General features: G+C 53.8%; 2 protein-coding genes across 2 annotated transcripts; both read right to left on the reverse strand.

The window, feature by feature from the left end:
* Positions 1 to 239: 239 nt before the first annotated feature.
* Positions 240 to 8,806, reverse strand: BSND (barttin CLCNK-type chloride channel accessory beta subunit). The gene is made up of 4 exons (XM_008570149.1): positions 8,630 to 8,806; positions 3,578 to 3,672; positions 1,599 to 1,862; positions 240 to 654 (listed from the first exon to the last, which is right to left on the reverse strand). The coding sequence occupies exons 1-4, from the start codon at positions 8,804 to 8,806 to the stop codon at positions 240 to 242; spliced, it is 951 nt and encodes a 316-aa protein (XP_008568371.1).
* Positions 8,807 to 14,642: 5,836 nt separating this feature from the next.
* Positions 14,643 to 21,090, reverse strand: TMEM61 (transmembrane protein 61). The gene is made up of 2 exons (XM_008570142.1): positions 20,783 to 21,090; positions 14,643 to 15,094 (listed from the first exon to the last, which is right to left on the reverse strand). The coding sequence occupies exons 1-2, from the start codon at positions 21,088 to 21,090 to the stop codon at positions 14,827 to 14,829; spliced, it is 576 nt and encodes a 191-aa protein (XP_008568364.1). The 3' UTR covers positions 14,643 to 14,826.
* Positions 21,091 to 24,079: the final 2,989 nt, after the last annotated feature.

A 24,079-nucleotide genomic window follows, 5' to 3' on the forward strand; every position in this document is an offset into this window, starting at 1 on the left:
GGTTGCGATCCGTTGCCGGACACGGAAAAAAAAAAAAAAAAAGAAGAAGAGCAGCAGTCCATCCATAGCAATCATCCCCTCCCTGTGCATTTCTTTACAGTTCTCAAAATGCTTGTGGGCCCACCACCTCATTCCAACCTCCATATAAACCCATTTTGCAGATAGAGAAACTGAGGCCCTGTGAGGTCACACAGGGGTTAACAGCAGTGCCAGGCTAGGAACTTGAGAGCAATTCCATCTCAGTCCCGTGTGTCAGGCTCCAAGCCCAGTTCCGTATCTGGGAGGGGGTCCCCGGGGCTGTCTGGCAGCCCATAGTACAGGTCTTCCTCTTCCTCCTTGGGCTCCTCTGCACCTGTGTCTGAAGTCTCCTTCTCCTCCTTTGTCTTCGGGCACTGCTGCCAGTTGTTGGGCAGGGCTACCTCCCGGGGCTGCCCCTCGGGGGACGCATCCTCCGACGCAGGGGTGTCATCGATCAGGGCAAAGTCATGGAAGCGGTCCAGCGAGCACCTGCAGGCCCAGGGCCCCTGTGCTGGGGTGTGAGGTTCCTCCCCATCAGGTGGAGACAGGCTGGGGCTGCTGCCTTCGCTGGAGCACATGTCCAGGTCATCTTGGAAGGAGGCTAAGGGTGCAGGGCCCTGGGGACGGGCTGGGGGGCTGCCGGGGTAAAAACCATGAGGGAGAGGGCAGCTGAGTCAACCTGCTTGGGTCTAAGTCCCAGCCACTAGCTACAAGCCTGGGGTAGGTCAGTTCACCTCTCTGGGCCTCAGTTTCCTCCCCTGTAAATTGGGGGAAATGACAGTATTCACTCCTGCAGTTGTTTCTGAGGTTTATGGCAGATAATATGTGCAAAGCACTTTGCACGATGCCTGGCACACAATAGATGCTCAAGAAACAGGGCTATTCTTATGTTATTCTCCAGACCAGGTCACTCATCTGCTTCTCCAACCATTTGGGCTTCTCCTCTGGTCCCTCACAGCACCAGCCACTCCAGCATGTCCTTCTTCCCTTGTCTGCCTCTCACATTGGACTGGGAGCTCCTGAAAGGGGGCCAGTCAAGGCCTGGCAGGGCCATTAATGCCCAGTATTGTTGATGGAAGAATAAATAAATGGATGAGTGAGGAACTCAGTTCACTGACAGATGTGGCAGGGGGTGGGTGGGGAGTGACTTGCCTGAGGTCACAGAGCAGGTCAGCAGCAGAGCCAGGATCTGAACTCAGGTCCTCTGACTCCTGGCTCCTGCTACTCATGACAAGCATTCAGAGAGAGCAAGGGCCTACCGTATGCACTGACCCAGACCTCACAACAACTCTGTATAGGAGGAATGATTATTACCATGTAGGGAAACTGAGGCTCAGGAGGGTAAGAAACTTGCCAAGGTTACACAGCAGAGGAGCTGGGATTTGAACCCAGGCCCACCTGACTTCCAAGCCCGTACACATTTGTCTGCTGTGCTTGCTGCCTCTCAGAGTGTCCTGCACCCTCCACTGCCCTCTGCTTACTCTCAAATGTCCCCAACCACCCGTCAGCAGTCCCCCACCCCTCTCCTCCTGTACCCCAGAACTAGGCAGCATCCCCACTCCTGAGCTCTGCACACTCACCTGCTCTGAGTTGGGTTTCTCTCTCCCTCATTCTCCTCCAAGCCCCTGTGGACGACCACAGCAGCGTCCATCCAGGCCTGAGCGTCTCGAGGGCCACCCTCTCCTCCGTCACTGGTTCCTAGCTTCAGCTGTCCCGGCTTGGCAGCCAGCAGGGGGCGGGGGTCCTCACTGTAGCCCATAACCTTCATCTGGATGTGGCTGAAGTCAGGCAGGCTCTGGTCATAGGCGGCTTCCTCCCACAGCCTGACATAGGGGGGCTGGGGACTGAGGGGCATGGCAGGCAGAGCGGGAGACAGAACAGGCAGGTGAGCAAAGATTCACTCAACAAACAGCAGTGTCCCCCCTGCCCTGTTTGCTCTGGGCATGTGGTCTCCCCTAACCTCAAAGGAAGCCTTTTGGGGATGTCACTGTACCCATTTCATGGATGAGGAGGCCCAGCAAGGTAAGTAAATTAAGTGGCAGAGCTCTGGCCTGACCCCGAGTCTGACTCTCAGTCCAGGGTTCCCTTCACTTGGTGTCTGCAAAGTTAACCACGAGGAGCAGTCACAAATGACGACCAGCTCGCGCTGAGTCTGCCGGCTCCCACGCAGCGGGCGATGGCTCCATGCTCACCGCCTGCCATTCTCAGCAGCGCCTCGAGGCAGAAGTTATCGTTCCCACTGTACAGATGAGGACGCATCGGCAGTAATGGTCACAGCTTATGGGTGTCCTTGCCTGCCAGTCTCTGTTGGTTAGCTCATCTAATCCTCACCGTAACTCCAGGAGACACTGTGAGGAAATTGAGGCACAGGGCGTCTAATGGGCTTGTACCCAGGGTGACAGACACCAAGTGGTTGCACTGGGGCTCCGGGCATCATGTTCTCTATCGCCATGATACAGTCCCTCTGGAAAGTGAGGTTTAGAGACTAGGTCCCTTGCCCATGGTCACACAGCTGGGAAGTGACAGGGAAGAACCCAGAACCCAAGGTGGCTGGAGCCCCGGCTCTGTGATGGTAGCCCACCCCACGTAACAGCACTGAGGCAGGGCTTGGGCTGGCCCCCATGCCCACCCACAGTTCATCACTTCACTCCCACTGGGATGTTTTTTCACTCCGTGTGCCAGGAGCAGAAAGCGCCATTATCACTCCCGCCCCCAAGCAGAGAGAGATTCCCTGAGCCCCGACAGACTCGGGACATGCAGCCCAGCCTTCTGAGCTTGGAGTCACAGCCCAGGGGGCCGGCAGGTCCCACCACCTCACCAGGCCGGAATGCTCTTGGCTGTGCCCTGGTGAGCCAGGGCTTGACCCCCCAGGGAGGGAGGGAGTCTGTGGCCAGGTCAGGCCTGAGCTCAGGCCCCGCCTCCAACACTGACTCCCTATGAGGTTTGGGTATACCTGAGCCTCAGGCTCCACCTGTGCGTAAAGGGCCTAATACCTGCCACCTCACAGTGTTTCTATGAAGACTGTGGGAGGATGAGGGTGCAACGTGACCGACCCAGTCTCGGCACACAGAAGGCACTTACGGAAGACCTACTGTGTGCCAGGTTCTGTTCTTAGCACTTTGCACATGTTACCCCACTTAACCCTCCCCCAAACCCTAGGAGATAAGCACTGTTGGTATCCCCATTCTACAGATGGGGCAAAATGTATTATTTGTAGTTTTACTGTATGATTTCTGTTTCACTGAGAACCTGTATTCAGTGCAGGACTTTGTCTTGTCCCTGACAAGGCAAACTCCCTGAGCCTTGGGTTCCTCATCTGTAAAATGGGAATAACAATGCCTAACTCACAGAATTGGGAGTTCAAAACAACCCATGACTTCTAATAGTACGTTCCCAGGAAGTGGGAAGGCAAAGCTGGAACCTGGAGCAAGGGCAGGAGATGGTGGCCTTGCCTGCCAGTCTGTTAGTTAGCCCTCCCCCCCTCTCCCTCCACCCTCCTCGGTCAGGGCAGGTTGGCCTGTGGGGCCCGGTGCCCCTCCCCTGTGGGCCCAGCACCTACCTCTTCATCTCGGCAGCAAGCCCATTCTCCAGCAGGCCCAGGGCCTTCGGGGACAGAATGCCCTGGAAGTCAGAGTCAGCAGGTACAAAGGCGATCTGCAGGGCAAAGGGGAGACAGCCTCTCTGCAGCTGACCAGGACAGGGGGTGGCCGCCCTACATGCCCTTAGCCGCTGCTCCCCAGAGCATCCGCAAACTCTCCACACACCTGGGAGAGAAGCCAGGGCCGGGAGAGCCTCCCTTGCAGCGGAGGGGCCTACTCAGGGCACAGCACCAGTGGGTGGAGGGATCTTGCTCCCACCCCGGCTCTTCTTTCGCTGAACATTTATTGAGCACCTACTGTGGGCAGGCCCTCTTTTAGGGACTAAGTGGCAGTGGTGAGTGAAAGAAACAAATAACCCTGCCCTGGGGAGCTCACGTCTTGTCACTTCCCAGGGTCTTCATCCAGTGCCCAGCACATGCCTGGCATGTAGTAGATGCTCCATCCACACCTGGTGAATGAGTGGGCAGGAGGTCATTGTCATGTGTTTCTTGGCACAGAGGCTACAGTGGGGGACGTTGAAGTGGATGGTTGCGGTTGTGCCCACCGGCCCCTGTCCCTGAACTTTGAAGGATCACGAGGTGTCTGCAAGTCCAGCACCAGGAGGTGGGCGCTGGGTGGTGGAGGGCAAGGCAGGTCATAAAGAAGGCAGTGGACTGAGGCAGAAGGAGCTCTGCCTTCTTGGAGTTTGGGATCCTTCCTCTGCCAGGTCCTCGCTGTGAGCCCCAGGAGGGTCATCCCTCCTCCAAGAGCTTCTCTGTGCTCTCCTGTATAATGGGGCTAGCCCTGAAGAGACTCTTGCACACCCATGTTCATAGCAGCATTATTCACAGTAGCCAAAAGGTGGAAGCAACCCAAGTGTCCATTGATGGATGAATGGAGAAACAAAATGTGGAATATACATGCAATGGAATACTACTCAGCCTTAACAAGGAAGGAAATTTTGACACATGCTACAACATGAATGAACCTTGAGAACATTACACTAAGTGCAATAAACCAGTCACAAAAGGACAAATACTGCGTGATTCCACTTATCTGAGGTACCTAGTGTAGTCAAAATCACAGAGACGGGAAGCAGAATGGTGGTTGCCAGACGCTGGAGGGAGGCGGGGAAGGGGAATTGTTTCATGGATACAATTACAGTTTTGCAAGAAGAAAAGAATTTTGGAGATTGGTTGCACAACAATGTGAATGTACTTAATGCCACTGAACTGTGCACTTAAACATGGTTAAGACAGTAAATTTTATCTTACCACAATTTTTTAAAATGAGGCTAATTATACCTATTTCCTAGCATTACCTGAGGATTCATGAGATAATGTATAAGGAATCCTCCAGCATGGTGCCTGGCACATAGTAACTGCTCAGTAAATAACTTGATGCTACTGAAGATTAAGGTACCTGACTTCTCTGAGTCCTGCTCTCCTCAGCTGAAAATTTTTTCAACAAATATTTGATGAGACGCTACTGTCTTATACCAGGTCCATAAATAACACTCCCCTTTTTCCCTTCCCATCCAGTGCAGTGAGCACAAGACACTTGTCTGCACCAGGAAAGCTCCATCTTGATGGGGGGAATGGGGTGATGGTTGGAGGGGTTGGTAGAACTCCAGTGAGGGGAGAGTTTCCTCCAGATATCTGGAAATAAGGCAGGGCCTGGGCATCTTCAATCCCCACTAAGGATGCCCTGCACTTGCCAGCTGGCTCTGTACTTCCTAGAAGCTGCTGCCTCTTCCTCTGCCTCATTACCTCATGGGCCAGTCACCATCACCATCACTAACATCATCATCACCATCACCGTCATCACCACCATCACCACCATCACTATTACCATCACCATCATCACCATCACCATCATCATCACTATTATCATCATCATCGTTATCATCACCATCATGAAGAGCCTGGAGGAGGAGAAGAGGACGTAGCCTCTTAGAACACAAGTCCTCTGATAAGGAGAGACAGGTGGAGTTGGAGCTGGAGAGGGGAGATCAGACCATGGGGACCCCCAGAACCTTAGACTAAGGAGCTCAGCCTTTGTCCAGAAGCACGGGGGAGGCTTGCAGAAGCAGGGAGAACTCCTGGAGGAGTCGTCAGCAGGAGAGTACGCAGTCAGATGTGTGTTTAGACAGAACACTGAGAGGTCCCCAGAGGGAGGGAGCAGAGGGAGGAGGGTCCACGGAGAGGATAGATCCTTTAACCACCGGCCAGGGTCCTGGTAGGGGCTCCAGCAGAGCAGGCGGGAGTGGGGAACGGGGACTTGCGGGCAGAGGCTGAAGGCAGACAGGGAGAGGCCCTACTCTTCCTGCACTCCTCCCCTTCTCGCAGCTCCCTGGCTCCATCTCAGCGATGGGGCTCAGCATCCACAACTAGCCTTACCCAGAACCCTCCTCCTCTCTCATGCTGAGCCCCAGTTGACCACCAAATGTGACCAGGTCTACTTTAGAAATTCAGTGAGCTGACCTAGGCGGAAGTGCTGGTGCTCTGCCCAGCCATAGCAGGTTCTCTGTGAGTGGAACTGGAAATGTCTTCTCAGTTCCTGCAGCCTTGGGTTCAAATTCTGCCTTAGTCCAGACAACCATCATCTCTCACCTGGACCAGAGGAGAAGCCTCCCCACTGGTCTGGCTGCCCCCAGACCTTCCTCCTTCTGAATGTCAGCCTGATAACTTTCTCAAACTGCAAAGCTGGTCATGTCCCTCTCTTGTCCCACCAATTAAAGGGCAAGGTCCAAATTCCTTAGCACGGCATCCCAGGCCCAGAGGAGCGAGCCCACCCGTCCCTACCTCTACCCCCTGCCTCCACCTCCAGCAGCCACGGTGGCCCACTTGCCTCATGCTTTCACTGCACGTCTTTGATCATGCTGTTCTGCTGCCTGGAACATCTTTCCCCATCTTCTCTGCCTGGAGAACCTCTACTTAACCTACACCTTCTCGGCCTACTCAGGGAGCCTCACCCCTGAGCATCTTCCTTACAACACTCTGTCCTTCCTTCCTTCAGTGGAGCCAACCTGCGCCGGCTCTAACAGCCTGCATACCTGAAACACGTGCACACACACACACACACACACAGACCCACACCTGCGTGCACACACAGAGACCAGCCCAGTGCCACAAATACCACCCCTGAGAACAGTGCCTTCCCATCTGCTCTGTGCCAGGCACGATGCCAGCCCCCGCCTCCACACAAGACCCCACTGGTTCTCCCACTCGGCCATGCAAGGCTCAGGGTGGGGGACTGCCTCTGCCAGAGTCATAGAAGTAGGATATGAGGGAGCAGGGATCTGAATCTGGGCCTGTCAGAACTAAAACATGTGCCGTTTCCACCCCGCCAGCTGCCACCACAGCACACGAACACGTGAATCTATCAACAGTTACTCATTAATACCAAGCAATACGCTTTCTCCCCACCCCCCACGGCCACTCTGGTTGCTCTGCCCACCACCCCAGAGCCACCTCTGATTAAGGGAGAGGGCAAGAAGGGTGCTCCCCTCCTTACCCCCACTGTCGCCTGCTGTCCCCAGGCTCCTCACTGGGAGGAGGATTATGATGGCAGTGGTGCCATGAGTGGCCTTAGCCCCAAGGACCTCTTCTTCCAGTGACCTCTGCTCAGAGCATTGCACAGACAGAGGCAAGTTGACTGTAAACTGCTTGGTAAATGACTATAAACCAGCCCAGACTGCCCCAGCACCAAACACGCTGACAGCCTGGGCCAGGCCCGCAGAGGGGGCAGGGCCGTGGAGAGGCTGCCCAGGCCCGGGGAGCTTCCTCCCTCCTCCCCTGAACCCCTAAGCACAGCCACCCAGGTGGGAGGAGAGGAGGGCGCTGGGGGTGCTGGGGGCTGCCTGGGCCTGAAGCCCTAGAAGTCAGGACCAGCAGGGCCCCCGGATGTCCTCCCCTTTCCCACCCCATCATCCTGACTCCCAAGGTACACAAATGAGGAAACAGAGGCTCAGAGAGGGAAGGGGCTTGAGCAAAGTCCCCCAGGCAGTTAGAGATGGAGCCCATGATAGAATCCATGTTTCTCTCCTTGTCTCCCTGGGTCTGTCTCTGACCAGCTGTGTGACCTTGGCACAGTCACTCAACCTCTCTGGGCAATGAAGGTTTACAACTCCCAATATATCCATTCCATAGGGTTGTTGGGAGGATTAATAACAGTAATAACAATTAATAACAGCCCTTCACCTAAATATAACACTATACAGTTTACAAAATATTCCTATATCCCATCTCTTCTCTGATCTTCATAACAACCTGGCAAGTCTGTGCAAAATAGGGGCTTGGGGCCCCATTTTGCAGATTAAAAAAACTAAGGCTCAGAAAAACAGATCACACAGAGAGTCTGGGACAGAGCTGGAACTAGAACCTGGGACTCCCAAACCAATGCTCTTCCCATCACGAAATCACTCATAAGGCTGGGAATACATCAAGACTCCAGAAAACAGAGCACTGCCCCCAGCATGGCATCAAAGTTAGAGCTGACCCACCCCAGAACTCACAGCAGCTCTGGGACACAAGGGTGGAGGACCCCAGGTTGGGGGCTACGCTTTAAGTCACACACAGCTGAGCTCCAATCCAAACTCTGCTGCTCACCACAGGACTTCACCTTTCTGAGCCTCAGCCTGCTCCGCTGTAAAATGGAACTATAGAAGGTACCAAAAAGCTCAAGATAAGGGCTGAACTGCCCCATGAAAGCAGGAGTGCCTGGCAGGAGGGAAGCACCCATTAACTTGTGTTTCAAGCACATGGATAGTATGTTGTGTCTCATTGTGTCTCCCCCATGGTGTCTGGTTCAGGGCTCCAGATCAAGGGGGCTTCTGATCAACCTTTATGATAAGTGACAGGTAGATGGATGGATGGATGCCCAGGAGAGCAAAGAGAAGAAACAGGGAGTCAAAACAGGACTAATGAAAAGACAATTGAAGGGTGGGGGATTGATGAATGGAATTGAGACACAGCCACTGGCCCTCCCTGGCCCCAGCCAACCAGGCCCCACCCAGCCCCACCACTACCTACCTTGGGGTAGCACTGGCACATGCTCCAGATGACTCCCCCGATCACCATGATACCACCCATGGCATAGAAGGTGCCGTAGACCTGGGGCCGATCATGGCTCATGAGGAATGTCCCAAGGGCCAGCAGGAAAAGCCCCAGCACAATGAAGCCAATGCGGAAGGTCTTCTCATCAGCCATGGCTGCCTGGCCAGGCCTTGGCCTGTGCTCCCCCAGCAGAGGGGGTGTCGGCAATCCAGCGTAAACACCCAGACAGGCTCACACAGGGAGGCATGCAGCTCTGGGATCACTCTGCAAATCAATGCTTAGAATTAAAGGGAAGGCAGGATCCCTTTGGGTCCAGCTCCCATCCCCAGGCCCACCGGCTCAACAGGGTGGCACGCTTCAAGGGACCTGTGCACCCATCCACCTTCACTCCTGCCCTCTCACCGTCCGTCTGGGCCTGCTGGCCTGGAGTGTGTGTGTGTAAATCTGAGTGAGGGAGGACGCAGGGGAGGGAGCGGGGAGGTTACAGGGGCTGGGCCCCAGCCAGGCTTTGAACATCACCTGATTGGCCTAGTGTAGGGCTGAGCTGGGTGGACAGGCAGCCCCACTCCTTCCAGCCATGGGAAGCAGGGTATAATTCTGCAGCCAAAAGATGAAAGAATGTTGCTGGAGGATTCCAGGATCCCACAGCCTGGCATTCTAGAGTCCTGAAGAATTTTGAGTCTCTTCCAGGACATGTTCCCATCTGGAGTTCAGGAATAATAGCCCATATTTACTGGATGCAGACTACATGCATGACATTGTTCTAAACATATTACAGTTATTAACTCATTTAAGGGGAACCCCATGAGGCAGGTACTACTATCCCACTTTGCAGATGAGGACACTGAGGCACAGACAAGTAACTTGCCCAAGGTCACACTGCTAAAAATGGCAGAATAGAAGCTGTGTGCCACAGCACAATACTGCATTACTGTAGCAGGAGGGTTAGAAGTGTGGGCTCTGGGCCGACCCCGTGGCTCACTCAGGAGAGTGTGGCGCTGGGAGCGCAGCGGCACTTCCACCACGGGTTCAGATCCTATATAGGGATGGCTGGTGCACTCACTGGCTGAGTGTGGTGTGGGCAACACCAAGCCAAGAGTTACGATCCCCTTACCGGTCACAAAAAAAAAAAAAAGTGTGGGCTCTGGTGGCAAGACACATTGCCTGGGTTTGGATTCTGTCTCATCTACTGTGGGGCAGAGGTCTTGATCAAGTTACCTGCCTGTGTCTCAGTTTCCTCTTCTATAAACAGGGGTAGTGATAGCACCTCCAGTACTGGAACTGTCTGTGGACCTGACCTCTCTGGGTCCCTCTGTCCCCATCATATGCTATGCAGCATCCAGACCTGCTTATAATGAGCTGCCCAGCACCTCCCTCAAAAGCCCCCCAGAAAGGTTCTGGTGAATTAATGCTCCTACAGGGTGTAAATGACTGATAGCAATTTCCTCAGTTCTTTGCAGCCTAACTTAGTTTTAATCCTAAGAATAACATTCTGACGGTGGAGTTATTTCAGTCTTGGGGACTGGCCGATGGGAGAAATCAGATTCCTTTACAGGATTACAGGAAAATGAGGACCATCAGAATCTCTAAAAGAGAACACTCACCGGAGTGTTGATGGGGTTGAATTGCTGACTCAGGATGAAAGGCTTTCCCTTGGCTTCCTGACTTCCTAGGTTTGGGGATCTACCTGTGTGTGGTCATTACCTTCTCCTGCCTCCTCAGCACGGGCAGCACTCATTGCCTAACACCACACCTATGTCACACCGTACCCTCTGCCTGATGTTCCTTCCCACAGACCCTTTTTCCAACAGCAGGTTCTCCTTCATGCACTCCCACCATCTCCAGTCCTCAGATGCATCCAGGCTGCACTTTATAGTAGTTTGCAGAGGAGGTCCCCTGGAACAGAACTCAGGGGACACTGCGTGAGAGATTGCTGAGGGGTCAGGAAACAGCTGAGAGTCACTGGGTCACATCCAGGTCTGATTCCCCGGGTGAACTTAGGTTGCTCTGCTCCAGGCTTGAGTTTTGCCACCTCTGGATGGGGGTGGGGTGGGGAGGTGGGGGTTATTACACCACCTCCCAGGTATTGTCAGGGAAATGATATAATGTAAAAGAAAGTGCTATGTACATTATTATCATCATTTCACGAAGGCTTAGAGAGTGAAGCTACGAATCCGGGGTCACCTAGCTGATGCCCCTCCCAGAAAAGGAGACTGCGGCCCAGAGAGACCTCAGCCTACCTGGTCCTGGGGCCTGGACGGGCGGCCGGAATGGATCTCCGCTGACGCCTCTTGCGCCCCCTGGTGGCCGTTGTAGCACGCGCTCGGCAAGGCGCTTTCACATCCTGTGTGGGTCCTGCTTCTGCCCCGCAGCTCCCCCATTTCACAGACAAGAAAACCGAGCCTGGGTGTGCAGGGACTCGTCAAGATCTTCCCAAACTGTGTTGGGGGATGACGCCCCTCCCGCTCCCCACCCCAGTCTTTGGACATTCCGGAGACGCCTGGCGATCACCGGTGCACCACCCTCCTCCCGTCACGTTTTTTTCCTCTACACGACCCTTTTCTCTCTTAGTCGCTTCTCCTCGTGAAAAAATAATGGGAGTGTCAACGAGTAAAAAACTGTGGGACAAGCAGGTTCTCAGTCAAATGGGCCTAATCTAACCTCTTCCACAGAGTCGTGAGAATTAAATGGGAAAATGCGTGTATGGTACACTGGAAATGTTCCGTAATAGGCGTTTCCCGCTACCCCCTCCCCTCCCCTCCCGCCTCCTTCTGACTTTTACCTTCCTCCCCTGCAAAGTGGGGGAGGGGTGGGAGGAGGAGTCTGTCATCTTCCAGCAGGGGGCGCGCTAACCACTGTTTTTTTTTCCTGTGGAAAGAAATTGGGGCTCATAGGAGTGGAACCACCCCCACAAGACCCTCAGAGGCAGGGAGGGGAAAGAATACACCCATTTGACAGATGCAGAAACTAAGGCCCATGAAGGCAAGGTGAGCAACCCAAGGGGGCAGAACATGTAAATAGCAGAGCTAGGATTCAAACCAGGTCCCCAGTGAGTGTCTGGCTGAGCCCTGCTATGTATGGAACGATCTGTGGTGTGAGGTACTCTGATAAACATGGGGGGCTCTGATGGCACTAGGTCATACCTTCTGCTGCGCAATTCGGTAAAGCCTCTGAGATATGTGTGAGGTCCAACATGTGCTCAAAGAGAGAGATGGACTGAGTGAGGGGATAGGGGGTGAAGGGACAGATTCACAGAAGGGATCCTTGAGAAGCCAGTTGGAGTCCTGACAGGGCAGGACAGGTATCCCAGGCAAAGAGGCCAGCATGCACAAAGGCACAGAGGCAAGTACCCAGGGACACGTGGCTGGAGATAAAACTCTCAGTGCTATGCCCTGGCTGGTCCCCAGTGCATACTCCTCGCAGACCTCCTCCCACATCAACTCCATCCTTCCAGTTCATTATCCGGGTCACGCACCTGGATACCCAGACCACCATGCTCACCTCCTCTCTCACGCCGCATATTGCTGGCTCTATCTCCAGGACGTAAGAACTCAATTGCTCTCAGCCCCCACAACTGCTCATCACAACAGATCTGAGCCCCCATCATTTCTTTACCCCTAATTGGTCTCTGCTTCCATCCTTGACCTCTGAAGTCTCTTTCCAACCCAAGCACTAGGTCAGACCATGTTACTCCTCTGCTCAGAACCCTGGAATAGCTCCCTGCCTTATCAGAGTAAAAGCCAGTCTTCAAGATGACCTATGAGGCACTAGATAAGCTGCCCATCACTCCCTAAGCTCATCTCCTACCAGGCCTCCCCTCACTCACTCCACCCCATTCACTCTGGCTCAGTGCTGCTCCTGGAATACACGCTCACTCCAGGGACTTTGGGAAGCCAACCCAGAGGTTAACAGAAGCCTGGGAGGAGCCCAAGAAAAGAGTGGGAGAGGCCTGAGCTGTGAGGGCCCCTGACATCCAAGACTCTGGTGGCCGGCACAAGATGCGGTCAGAGTAGTGGGTGAAGAAACGGGACGGTAGGCCCACAAGGAAAGAGAGCCGAAAGGAAGTGCCACTCTGGTGCCTACTGGAGGCTGCAGAGTGGCAGACCTGGCCCTCATGTGGCTCTGTGACCAGGCACCTTGCCAGTGGGCACAGGATCCCCATTCACAGCGAGGCCTCTGTGGCTCAGAAGGGGACAGCAACTCGCTTTGGTCAGGAGACTGTCTCCGTGGCACTGGCTCGGCCTCCAAGGTACTGGTGACCTTGAGAAAGTTACGGCCCCTCCTGAAGGCTTTCGGTTAGAACACAGGTGAGTCGATCAGAAAAGGTCTCTCTGGTCTTCAGGCCCTCCTCACCTCCTGCCCCTTCAGTTCTTGCCAGTAAAAGTGGTGGCTCCAAGAGTCACACTTGCAACTCATTAACTCACCTGCCCTGGGGGAAATTCCTCACTTTGGGGTAGGAGTTCCCCCATTAACCCTTTAGAAACTGCAGAGGGTCTGGTGTGTGTGTGTGTGTGTGTGTGTGTGTGTGTGTGTGTGTCCAGCCCAAGGTCATGCAGCAAGGTAGGGGCCAAGGCAGAACTACAGAACTAAAACTAATTTCCAAACTCCTAGATTGCTCTGGGCTAATATCCAGAAGGGTGAAGCAGTGACTGGAGAGGAGAGGAAGGGAGGGAGGCGCAGGAGGGGGATCCAGGATTTGGTGATGGGGGAGGGAGAGGGTTACAAAAGATACACAGGTAGGTGAGGAGCCAGCCCTGGGAAAGAGCTTCTGGAGAGAGGAAGGGTAAAGTCTCTGGGAGAGACTGGCTAGAGCAGAGAGCTAAGGAGAGGGAGTGGTGGGAGTGGAGGGGGTTAGGAGGGAGAGTCAGGCCCAGACCAGATTTTGAATCCCTCCCTCAACCATGTAAGGGCTTTCATTATTCAGAGTGAGCTGGGAACCACGCAGCAGTTCTACTGCAGGGAAGAACTGATCTGGCCAGGGGGAACAGGCAGAAGCAAGGCGATGGATGGGGGACTACTGTAAGGGTCCAGGCCTAGGTGGGAGGATCCCAGGCCCAGGGCCCAGCCAGGCCTGCAGGAAACACTGGCTCTGACTTTGTTCTATGTGATTTTACCTCTCTGAGGCTGTTTCCTTGCCTGTTAAGTGGGGACAGCACCAACGTAGCAGAGCGTCTTTGAGGATGTGAGACAGTGGCAGAGGGCCTGGTCCGGCACACAGTAGGCTCTCAGGATGCCACCCTTATCCAGCTGACTGAGCCCCAGGCCTCTGAGTGCCTGCTTGCTCTGTGACCCTGGGAAGGTCATTGAGCCAGTTTTCTTATCTGAAATGGGGTGGGATGAAGACGTAGGGAAGCAGAATGTAGCTGGACAGAAAGCAGACATTTCTGCCATATCTGACAAGTAAAGGGAGGTAGTAGGCTTCCTGTCACAGGAAGTATGGGAGCAGAGGCCAAATTTGCATGTGGTGGAGGTGACAATCACTGCATACTTAATAGGCACTTGGCACAAGGCTAGGAAATCTGCATTATTATTTGATGCATTAGCACTGAGCTTACAGTGGCGATGTGAGCTCACAATGTCAACTATTGTCATCTCATTGAATACTCATGACTCAACTCTATGAAGTAGGGGCTGGCGCCACTGTAATTCCCAGCTCCTATTTTACAGATGAGGAAAGTGAGGCAGAGAGAGGAAGAGTCACTTGTCCAAAGTCATTAAGCTGGTACATGATGGAACCTGTGCACAAGTGGTCTGAATTGAAAGCCCATGTTCTTTCAGTTATAAACTCAGTCCATGAACTTGGGCCAGCTCTGCCTCTGCCTCTGGGCCCCAGTTTTTCTCATCTGTATAAAATCTCCCCGCTGACAGCCATTCGAGTGTGCCATCTTGGATGTTCTGGTCCAGTTGGGCCCCTGATGACTGCAGCCTCACCGAAATCACATGTGGCAGAACCACCCCACTGGGCCCAGGCAACCCACACAGTCACGAGACATATAAAATGGGATTTATTTTAAGCTACCGAATTTTGGAGTGGTTTGCTACACAGCAATAGATAAATAAAACAGCACTCGGCGACAAGCATTCGTTGAGTGCCTACTATGCACCAGGCACTGTTCGGACACTGGAACAGGCCCATCATTTTTGTCTCTGGCTTCAGGGCCTTGTAGGAGCCTTTAACTTCCTCTCCCTGCAGTTTGAACCAGGCCTGGGCAGGAGGATTCAGCACGAGGCGCTGTTTCTCTAGAAATGGTATCAAGAGCCAGGATGATGCTCTCGTAGCTGGGCGGAGGTGAGAGGGGCTGGCACACAAGCAGGGCATCCTCTGGGCCATGGCACTTCAGGTCTCCTGCCATGGGGTGCGCAGATGGTGTTGGGGGCCCCTCAGCCAGTGGGCAGCACACAGCCTCCTCGTAAGTGGGGATAGCAACCGCCTTCCGGGTCCTACAGGGACAGAAGAAGAAAGGCTGTTAGCAGCGGCTAGGGCAAAAACCTACTGCACGCCAGGGAGACTAAGGAAGGCTGGGGACGACGAAGGCTTCGTGGCCTGTCCCAACCTTCGCAGCTCCACAGTGCCCCATATCCACAACTGAATCTTGGTATGGGCTGGGCCCTGACAACCTCAGCTCTCTTACCCCTTCCTCCCCTCCCAGTATAGTTAGTGCCCCGTAGGTGCCCACCACACCTCCTCCTGCTGCTCAGTTCTCTCTGCAGGGAAAGTCCTTCCCATCTCCCTCACCCCTTCTCTGGTGGCCACTCCTCGCTTGTCCTTTGAGACTCCTCTGGGAAGCTTCCCTGACCCATACTTCCCCCAGCAAAGCTCCCACTCGCTGCTCTGGGATCCCACAGTGCTCTTCTTTGTCACTGCATTGACCCTGATGGTGGTCCCCTAGGGCAGGGACTGGTTCTGAGTGTCCAGAGGCTGAAAGCAGGTTCTTGGGGATTTTTTTAAAAGACTGAGTGATGGTCCATGGACAGAAAACTCTCAACTTATTGAAATATCCTTTACAAAATCAGAGTTGTGATGCCAGGACAGAATGGAAGACCTCAATTCTCCTGCCCATCTGGATGCCTGAGGCCTTGATATGATGTCTGCCAAGTGATTACTTCTGCTTGCATACCTCCAGGGATGGAGAGCTCACTACCTACCAAGTCAACCATTTCTATCTCTGGACAGCTTAGCTTTCCTGTGATTCTTTCTCCTGTCCAACTGAACCACCCTACAGGGACCTGAGGCAGAGACCAGATCTTCTGAGGTTCCACTGACCAAACTCTGCAGGCCAGATTCCAAGAATAGGTTACCTGCATCCCAGCCACACCAAAGCTGATGGGAATGAGACTGCCCCTCAGCCCTCTCAGAGCCCTGACAGGTCATCTCCAGGGAGCCAGTGACGCTTCCCCTACCAGGACCCTGATCACTGACCCTGAGTGTCACTGATCTTCGGTCTGGGCTGCTACTACTTTGGGGATAATAGTGCCAGATATAGGGCTGACTGGGTGATCTTGAAGGTCCCTTCTGATACTGAGTCACTCAGGGCAGTTATGAGTCTGGGCACTGGCTGGCTCAACTTCTTCCTCTGCCACATTCTTGGTGGGAGATCAGTAACTCCATTAATTGGGGCCTCAGTCATGCCATCTGTAAAATGGGGGACAATAATGACACTTAAATAGTAGCCATTAACAAAATCTCAAAGATCCCCCATAAGGAAGGGGTGGGGGCAACAAAACTTATTACAGGTCCCCTGCATGTCAGGCTCAGAGAGCCTGAGCCACTTGCCCCGGGTCCTCAGTTTGCAGCTGGTGGGGGAAGCAGTTTAATCCACACCAGTGGTCTTGCCATCTAGATGGGGGAGGGGCCGACGGTGGGAGGCCAGCCCAGAGGACAGAAGAGGTAGTGGACGGGACTTGCTCTGGTGGCTGATGGAGGGGCCATGCTGCTTCTGCCCCCTCACGTGAACACCCAATGCCCACTGGAGACTTGGCCTTTCTCTGGCAATTTCTCTTTCATCCCAAGCCCACCGCAGCCCTCAGAGTGGCCCACTGGGGAGGAAGGTTTGCTGCTCCCAGTCACAGACCAGGGGGAAAGAGCAAGCTGATGGGGTCCCTGGATCTGAACCCCAGCCTATGTGCCAGTGTGATGCAGGGCACTAGCCAGGAGCCAAACATAGGGCTCCCCATCCGGCACTCCTGGGAGCTCTCACAGAACTTCCTTCTCTGGAAAACAGCCCAAGAGCCTGCAGCCTCCTCTGAGCTCCCAGCATCCTTTGCAGATGAGGGCAGGACAAAGAATATTGCTCCCAGAGGCAGGTAAGCTGCATTCTATTACTGGGCGACTTGGGGTGTGTTCACACCTTCTCTGAGCCTCTTTCTCCTCATCTGTGAAATAGAAATAATAATTCCCCTTTCACAGATTCAGGAGAGAGAAAAATAAAAAAACAACACTCAGAAAAACATGGGTAATAAAGCTTCCAGAGCCCCCACATCTCCTGCCCAACCATACCCCTGCCCCTCCCCAGCTGCTTAGAGCCCTGGAGACATGAGACAGCTTTTGGGTATGCCTGGGGCCACCCCAGCAGGCGACAGCTGGCAGGGCAGGGCACAGGTGCCAGGTGAGCTCAGCTCACAGCAGAAAGTTTTCTTAGAGGGCAGATGTGGAGTGGCCCAACTGTCATCTCAGTGGCCAGCTGGGCCCACCCAGCCCCACATCTCCAAGGTCACGATCTAGAATGCCAGGAACTCGGGGCCCTGTGCCGGGCAGCCATGTCACACACTGCTGCAGAGAGGGCTCCATTCGTGGTGTATTCTGGATATGGCGACCCTACAGTTGTGTGTGGCAGTCCTGCCACTATGGTCTCCATGTACAGGAAGCTCCACCCAGGCCAGGGGCTCGCCCCTCTCTTTGGAGCCTGGTCAGGGCAGGAGACCTGGGCCTGGCATCAGCTCTACTGCCTTTCAGCTGAGTCAGGCAAACACAGCAGGAGAAGGGGAAAGGGACAAGGGGGGAAATACTATTTGCCCAACACTTAAGTTCTCTAATCACATTTCATATTCATGACAACTCTAGTGGGTAACAGCTGTCACCCATTTTACAGATGAGTAAAAGTCATGTATCAACTACACGGCAAAGCCCCAGCTTTACCTGATTGCAAAGCTCAAGCTAACTGCAGCTATCACACCTCTCCCCCAAGCCACCTAATCTCTCGACGCCTCAGTTTCCTCATTGGCAAAACGGGCCAGATCCCTACCCTTGGCCTCAAAAGCCGCTGAGGCTCAAATCAGTCAGTGGGCATGAGAGCACATAGTAAACTGGAAAGCACAGTAAGAGCAGAGAAAGCTAATGTGTGCACAAACTGCAGTGTGGACACCTCCCTGTCATCTCATCTGAGCCCAACAGCGATTGGAGGGGAAAGGCTGTCACACTCAGCTGACAGATGAGGGATCAGACATGGCTCGGAAGGTCTAAGTAACATACTCAAGGACACACAGCTTACACAAGAAAGAGCAGAGACTGCTGTAGGACTCAGGACAGAGGACCCTGGAGCCCTCACATCCAACTACCTCACTTAAGGGGCTTGCATATAAGATACAATCTTCCTGAAAGCAGGGGTTTTGTCTGTTTTGCTCACTGTTGCACTGACAGTACTCTGCATAGGACCCAACACACCGTAGGTGCATACTAAATAGTAGTTAAGTGCATGAAGGGAGCTGGCCAGTTAGCTCAGTTGATTAGAGTGTGGTGTTTGTAACACCAAGGTCAAGGGTTCAGATCCCTGTACTGACCAGCTGCCAAAAAAAGCAAAGCAAAACAAACAAACAAAAAACCAAAAATGCATGAGGGACTAAGTAGATGAATAAATGGGGAAACTGAGGCCCAAAGGGGAAGGGACCTGCCCAAGCCATCAGCCTAGGGGTCCTTTGTCTCTGACCCGAATTACCCATAGCCAGGCACCTCCAGAGAGCAAGGTGCCTGGGAGTAGGAATAGGAGAGTGGCTTCCTCCATGGGGGCCAGATGCTGGGCTCTGCAGGCAGCAGAGCTGGGCTGGGTCAGCGTCAGGGGCAGGAAAGAGCACCACTAGCAGAAGCAACCTCCCCGACACCTAGCCACCCCAGTTTCCGAATCTAAGACTTAGTCTCAGAGCCTAATAGACTAGGAGCACCCTGCCGCCTCCTGGATGGGCTTCCTCCCTGGCCTGCTGGGAATGAAGGCTGAGTGGCCCCACCTGACAGCCGCAGCTGTGGCCTGGACTCTGTTGCATCAACACGGCTGTGTATACAGACAACACCCCCTCCACCCCCCTGCATTCATGCCAGGCTGGGTTGGGAGGAATGGGCTCTGGTCCAGAGCATGCCAAGGTCTGGCCTGGCTCCAACTGACCACTAACTCGCTGTGTGACCCAGTATGTCACTTGGTTTCTCTGAGACCCAAGTTTCTCACCTGAGCAGCAAAGGGTTTGGCTGGATAGTCCCCAAGATTCAAACCAAGGTCTGAATATTGTACCAAGTGGCTTCTGTTGAATACTGTCTCATCTCTAGCCTCAAGGAGTCACAGGCCAGTAGTGGGAATACTCGTGCATTCTGTAACTCGGAATGAATTTCCATCCAGGTCCCAGGGCAGCTCATGGAAGTCTAGATTAACCCCTAACATGCCCGAATACAGCTCTTCGGGAGTGGCATGGGGAGAACGCAAGCTTGCAGCCAGGCGCTCTCGCCACTTTCCAGCTGTGCGTGCCTTGCCTTCCTCTTCTGCAGATGGCAGTGCTACTGCTTGCCTTGGAGGGGACAGAAGGACAGAAGATGAAGTATACAGGTCCCTGGTATGTAGGCACACTCGATGCTTTGTTGAATACGTAAGTACGTAATAAGGGCTTTCACATTGCATGCATTCTCTGCAGGGCAAAAATGGGTTCTTGGGGAATGTCGATACTCCCTTTATATATTAAGTACAGATATAGATACAGAACATAAACAGGTACACAGTATATTTTTGCATTATTAAAATTTCATGTGAGAGGATTTAGAAAAATGTCTAAAAAGGCTGGGGGGTAGGTACTAGCTTTCACATTGCATGCATTCTCTGCAGGGCAAAAATGGGTTCTTGGGGAATGTCAATACTCCCTTTATATATTAAGTACAGATATAGATACAGAACATAAACAGGTACACAGTATATTTTTGCGTTATTAAAATTTCATGTGAGAGGATTTAGAAAAATGTCTAAAAAGGCTGGGGGGTAGGTACTGATAATGAAAAAAAGGTTGAGAAATGCTGTCTCAATGCAACATTTTGTCTCCACCCCCCACCCCACCCCCTTTGCACATGCTCTGCCACCTGCCTAAAATGCCTCTCTCCACCGTGTCCACTTGAGGAAAAGGTGACATTTTCTGTGTACCTACTATGTGCCAGTCACTGGGCTAATAAGCTCTACATACACATCACCTCATTCAATTTCCCCAAGTGTCCCCTGAGGTAGGGAGTGGGTGAGAGCACAGACTCTGGGGCCAGACTGCCTAGGTTCAAGTTCCGGCTTTGACACACACCAGCTGGATGTCCTGGGGCAAGTCACTTACCTCTCCATGCCTCCATTTCCTCCTCTGTAAATGGAGTGAACAACAGTACCCACTTCAGATTAAGTGAGCAAGTATATGAGAGCGCTTAGAACAGGCCTGGCACGTGGCAAGGTGTTTGCGATTATTGTTGTTGCTGTTGTTTCTGTTTTATTTCAGATGAGGAAGCTGAGGCTTAGTGGAGTTTCATGATCTACCCAAAGTCCCATTACTAGTCGGTGATAAGACCAGGACAGGATGCCAGTGGGTCTGACTCTTGTGTCTGAGCTCTTAACCCTTCTGCCATTCTGCCCCATACACACTGAGCTCAGCTGCCACCGTCTCCAGGAAGCCTTCCTAGGTTTCTCTATGTTGCCATGGGACCATGTCTGCCTTTCTTTCACAGCTCTAACTACTCTGGTTTGTCATCATCTGCCTCTATCATGGGGCTTTAAACTCCTTCAGGACTGCACTGATCTGCTTCCCTATCCTCAGGGCACAAGGCAAGGCCTGGTGCAGAGGAGAAACCCTATGAGAGTTTGCTGAGCAAATGCCAGATGGTGTGCTGCCCCACCCTGCCCTGCTGACCTGCAGCTGTCCTTCTCTGATGACTCCACGGTAAGGTAGTAAAGATCTCTGGAGATGTGGTATGGATCCCATCGGGGTGGCCCCCGGGTGCTGGCCTTGATGGACCACAGCAGGCCGAAGAGCAGCAGTAGTCCACCTGCACTGCAGCAGAAGAAGCTGATCGACCTGAGCAGGGGCCGGTGGGCCTCAGGCATGGGGAGTTGAGTGGGTAGGACCGGCTGGCCAGGTTGGGCATCTGCATCCCCTTCGCTCCACCAAGCGAAGCAGAGTGTCCCGGCCACCAGAAACACTGTGCCACTGACTGTCATGCGAAAGTGTTGCTGGATAAATGTTCATTGGGCAAAAAGCCTCCCTCCCAGTTGTGAAGAACTGGGAGAGAGAGGGAACACAGGACTCCAGCTGCTGCAGCACAGGGCCATGGAGAACAGTCCTGGCTTTGATCCCCCCTCTGCAGTCACCAACTGTGTCCTGGGGTTAGCCTCTCAACTGCTCTGGGCCTGTTTCTTCATCGTATAAAGGGCAGGCTCTCTAGCAGGCTGAGGTGCTGTCTCTCTTCCAGAAGCTGAGCCAGTGAAGCAGGGGGAAGGGGAACCCTCAGATCTTGAGGGAGACTTCAGAAATCCCTTCCAAATGGGGGCTTGCCCAGCCAAACATGGTACATCCAAATGATGCCCTTATCTGCAGTCATTCAAAGGCATGTTCCTAGGCAAACTGAAGGGCATGGCAAAATGTCCAAGATATGGCAGGTGAAACTGTAGATTTCAAGAGGGCATGTTCTCAAACATGTTTAGAAACACGTGTGCGTGCCTGTGTGACAGAAAGAATGTATACATGTAAAAGGGGTGCTCTGGGAGTGGACACCAATATTTCTGAACCCCCAGACTACTAGAAGCATATAGAGAAACGCCATTTGTAAATTACCTGCAGTTCTGTTCCTGCGAATCTGTCTTTAGGGCAATTGGTTCCTGTCTCCAGTTCAGGGTATTTTCATGGAAGGAGAGGAAGAACCTGACTACTCTCTCCCCAAAGTCAGACAGCTAGGAGAGGCTGTCAAGAGGAGAAACCAGCTTGGGGTGGGGGGGCCCACACATACACACAGCAGATCAAGAACAGTAATAATATGCTCTGCCTGTATGCAACCACACTTGACAGTTCTTCACAGCCAGCATCTCATCTGACTCCCCACGACGGAGCTGAGCGGGCAGGAAAAAATTCCCATTTTACAAATGAGGAGACTGAGCCCCAAAGGGTGAAGGACCTTGCCCAAAGCCAGGTACAGCAGAGTCCTCAGCACCAGAGGAACTCACACGTGGGCACACCCGCATGAGGTAGCCTACGATGCTTTTTACCTTTTATCAAAACAATAGTTGCTCATTGTGAGAAAAGGAAAAAAAACCACAGACGAGAATAAAAATGCAAAATGCAAATCATGAGTAATCTTGCCCCTCAGAGATGAACAGGACCCCATGTAGATGTTCCCTGTCCATCTCTCCCTTGGCCTGTATACCTGACAACGGTGGCAGCAGATGTGGGCTGGGCACTTATCAGGCTGGGCACCACTTTACAGGCGTCCCTTCACTTAATCCTCACAACAGCATTGTACTGGGGCCCCTAGAGTGACAAGTTGTTCAAGGTTGGTGCTGGATATGGACCCAGATCTAGTCTGACTCAAACTCCCTGTGCGTGTGCATAGCTAGGTCTGTCTATATTGTTTAGCATGTAAAGCTGAGAGCATGTTGTGAATACATGCATTTGTAAGTCTTTGGCACAGGCTGCTTCCCCCACCCACCACTTAACTCCTCCAGGCCTCAGACAATCCTGCCATTGCCCTTAGTGTGTTCTCATGTGGTGTCATGGTCATCTCCTGTGTGGGTCTCCCTCCCTCCATGTGGATCCCCCATGGCAGGCAGGGCACATGCCAACCTGCTATCCCCAGGGGACAGAGGTTGTCAACATCCACTGCATGGTGGTGGTTTTCTTTATTTTTACAGATCAGGGCTCCAACTGATTATCACCAGGGTGTCCTGCCCCAAGACTCTCCCTGACCCATTTCAAAGAGGTGGTCTTCAGGCAGTTTATTTGCCCCTCACACTTGTGCACCTCTAGATCCTCCTTGTACCCTAGCGGGGGAGGAAGGAAGGGCTCTCTGCCCCAGACAGCACAATCCCAACCCCAGGGCAGGCAGGAAACTCCCCCAACCCCAGAGAAGTCCCACTCCAACCCTGGCACTCAGTCAGCGACTGCCAGGCCGACCCCATCTCCCTCCTCCCCCTTCCCCAAACTCCTGCCCCGGGAGCCTCTAGAAGACCTGTTGCTCTCTCCACCTGGGGAGCCCTCGGCTCCTATCCAGGGCCCTGGTTTCACCCCCTGTTCAAGACCCAGCCCAAGCACCATCCCCTCCCAGAAGCCGTCCCACTACTACACCCGCCCCCAGCTCCATCCGTCATTCCCTCTGACCATGGCCGTTCTTTCTGTTAGCTCTGTGACCTTGGGCAGGCTGCTCAACATCTCTGGCCTCAAACCCCTGCCTCCCAGGGGAAAGCAGATTATGAAGATGAGATGGCAAGACAGCAAGCTGGAATTGAAGCACAGTGACACAGAGCTGGACAGAGGATGACCCTGGCTCCAACCCCGGGCAAGTTGTGTAACTCCACCATGCCTTCGTGCCCCCTCTGTAAAATGGGCACAATAACACCATACTGCCCGTGAGAATTGAAATACATGAAAACCATGTACTCTCTTATCGTTACGATGTTTATTTCCACCGCAGCACCGAGTAGCTGCCTCCCCCTCCATCCTGCCCCGCTGCCCAGCAGTAGCAGGGCCAGCCGCATCCTCGCTCCGGCCCGACAAGGCGCAGCGCCCTCGGCAAGGCTGCGGGCATTGAGGCCCTGCTCCCGGCAGCAGCGCCGCCCTTCCGCCCGGGCCGCGCGGGCCCCGCCGTTGCCTCCACTCCACGCTACCGGCAAGGGCACTGGAGGTGCCAGTTTCTGTCAAGTAGAAACTGCCTGAACGAGAAGCGGCCCCAACCATCCCCATCTAGCCGCCGGGGCTAATGAGACCCTGAGCGCGGGGCCGAGGCACCAGCAAGACGGAACCCAGAACTCTGCCCACCAAGCCACCGGGCTCAGGGTCGGGGGGTCCCGGCGGGGTCTGCGCTACAGGGAGCGGGATGCCCCCGGGGGAGGGCGAGACGGCGTGTCCACCCACCTCGGGCGGTCGGGCGCGGGGCAGCGCGGGGGCCCCGGCGCGGCTCAGAGCAGCTGGCGGTGGGACCCGAGGACGGCTGCGCCCCGC

The sequence above is a fragment of the Galeopterus variegatus genome, unplaced genomic scaffold (genome assembly GCF_000696425.1).
Source record: "Galeopterus variegatus unplaced genomic scaffold, G_variegatus-3.0.2 Scaffold575, whole genome shotgun sequence".
NCBI lineage: Eukaryota > Metazoa > Chordata > Mammalia > Dermoptera > Cynocephalidae > Galeopterus > Galeopterus variegatus.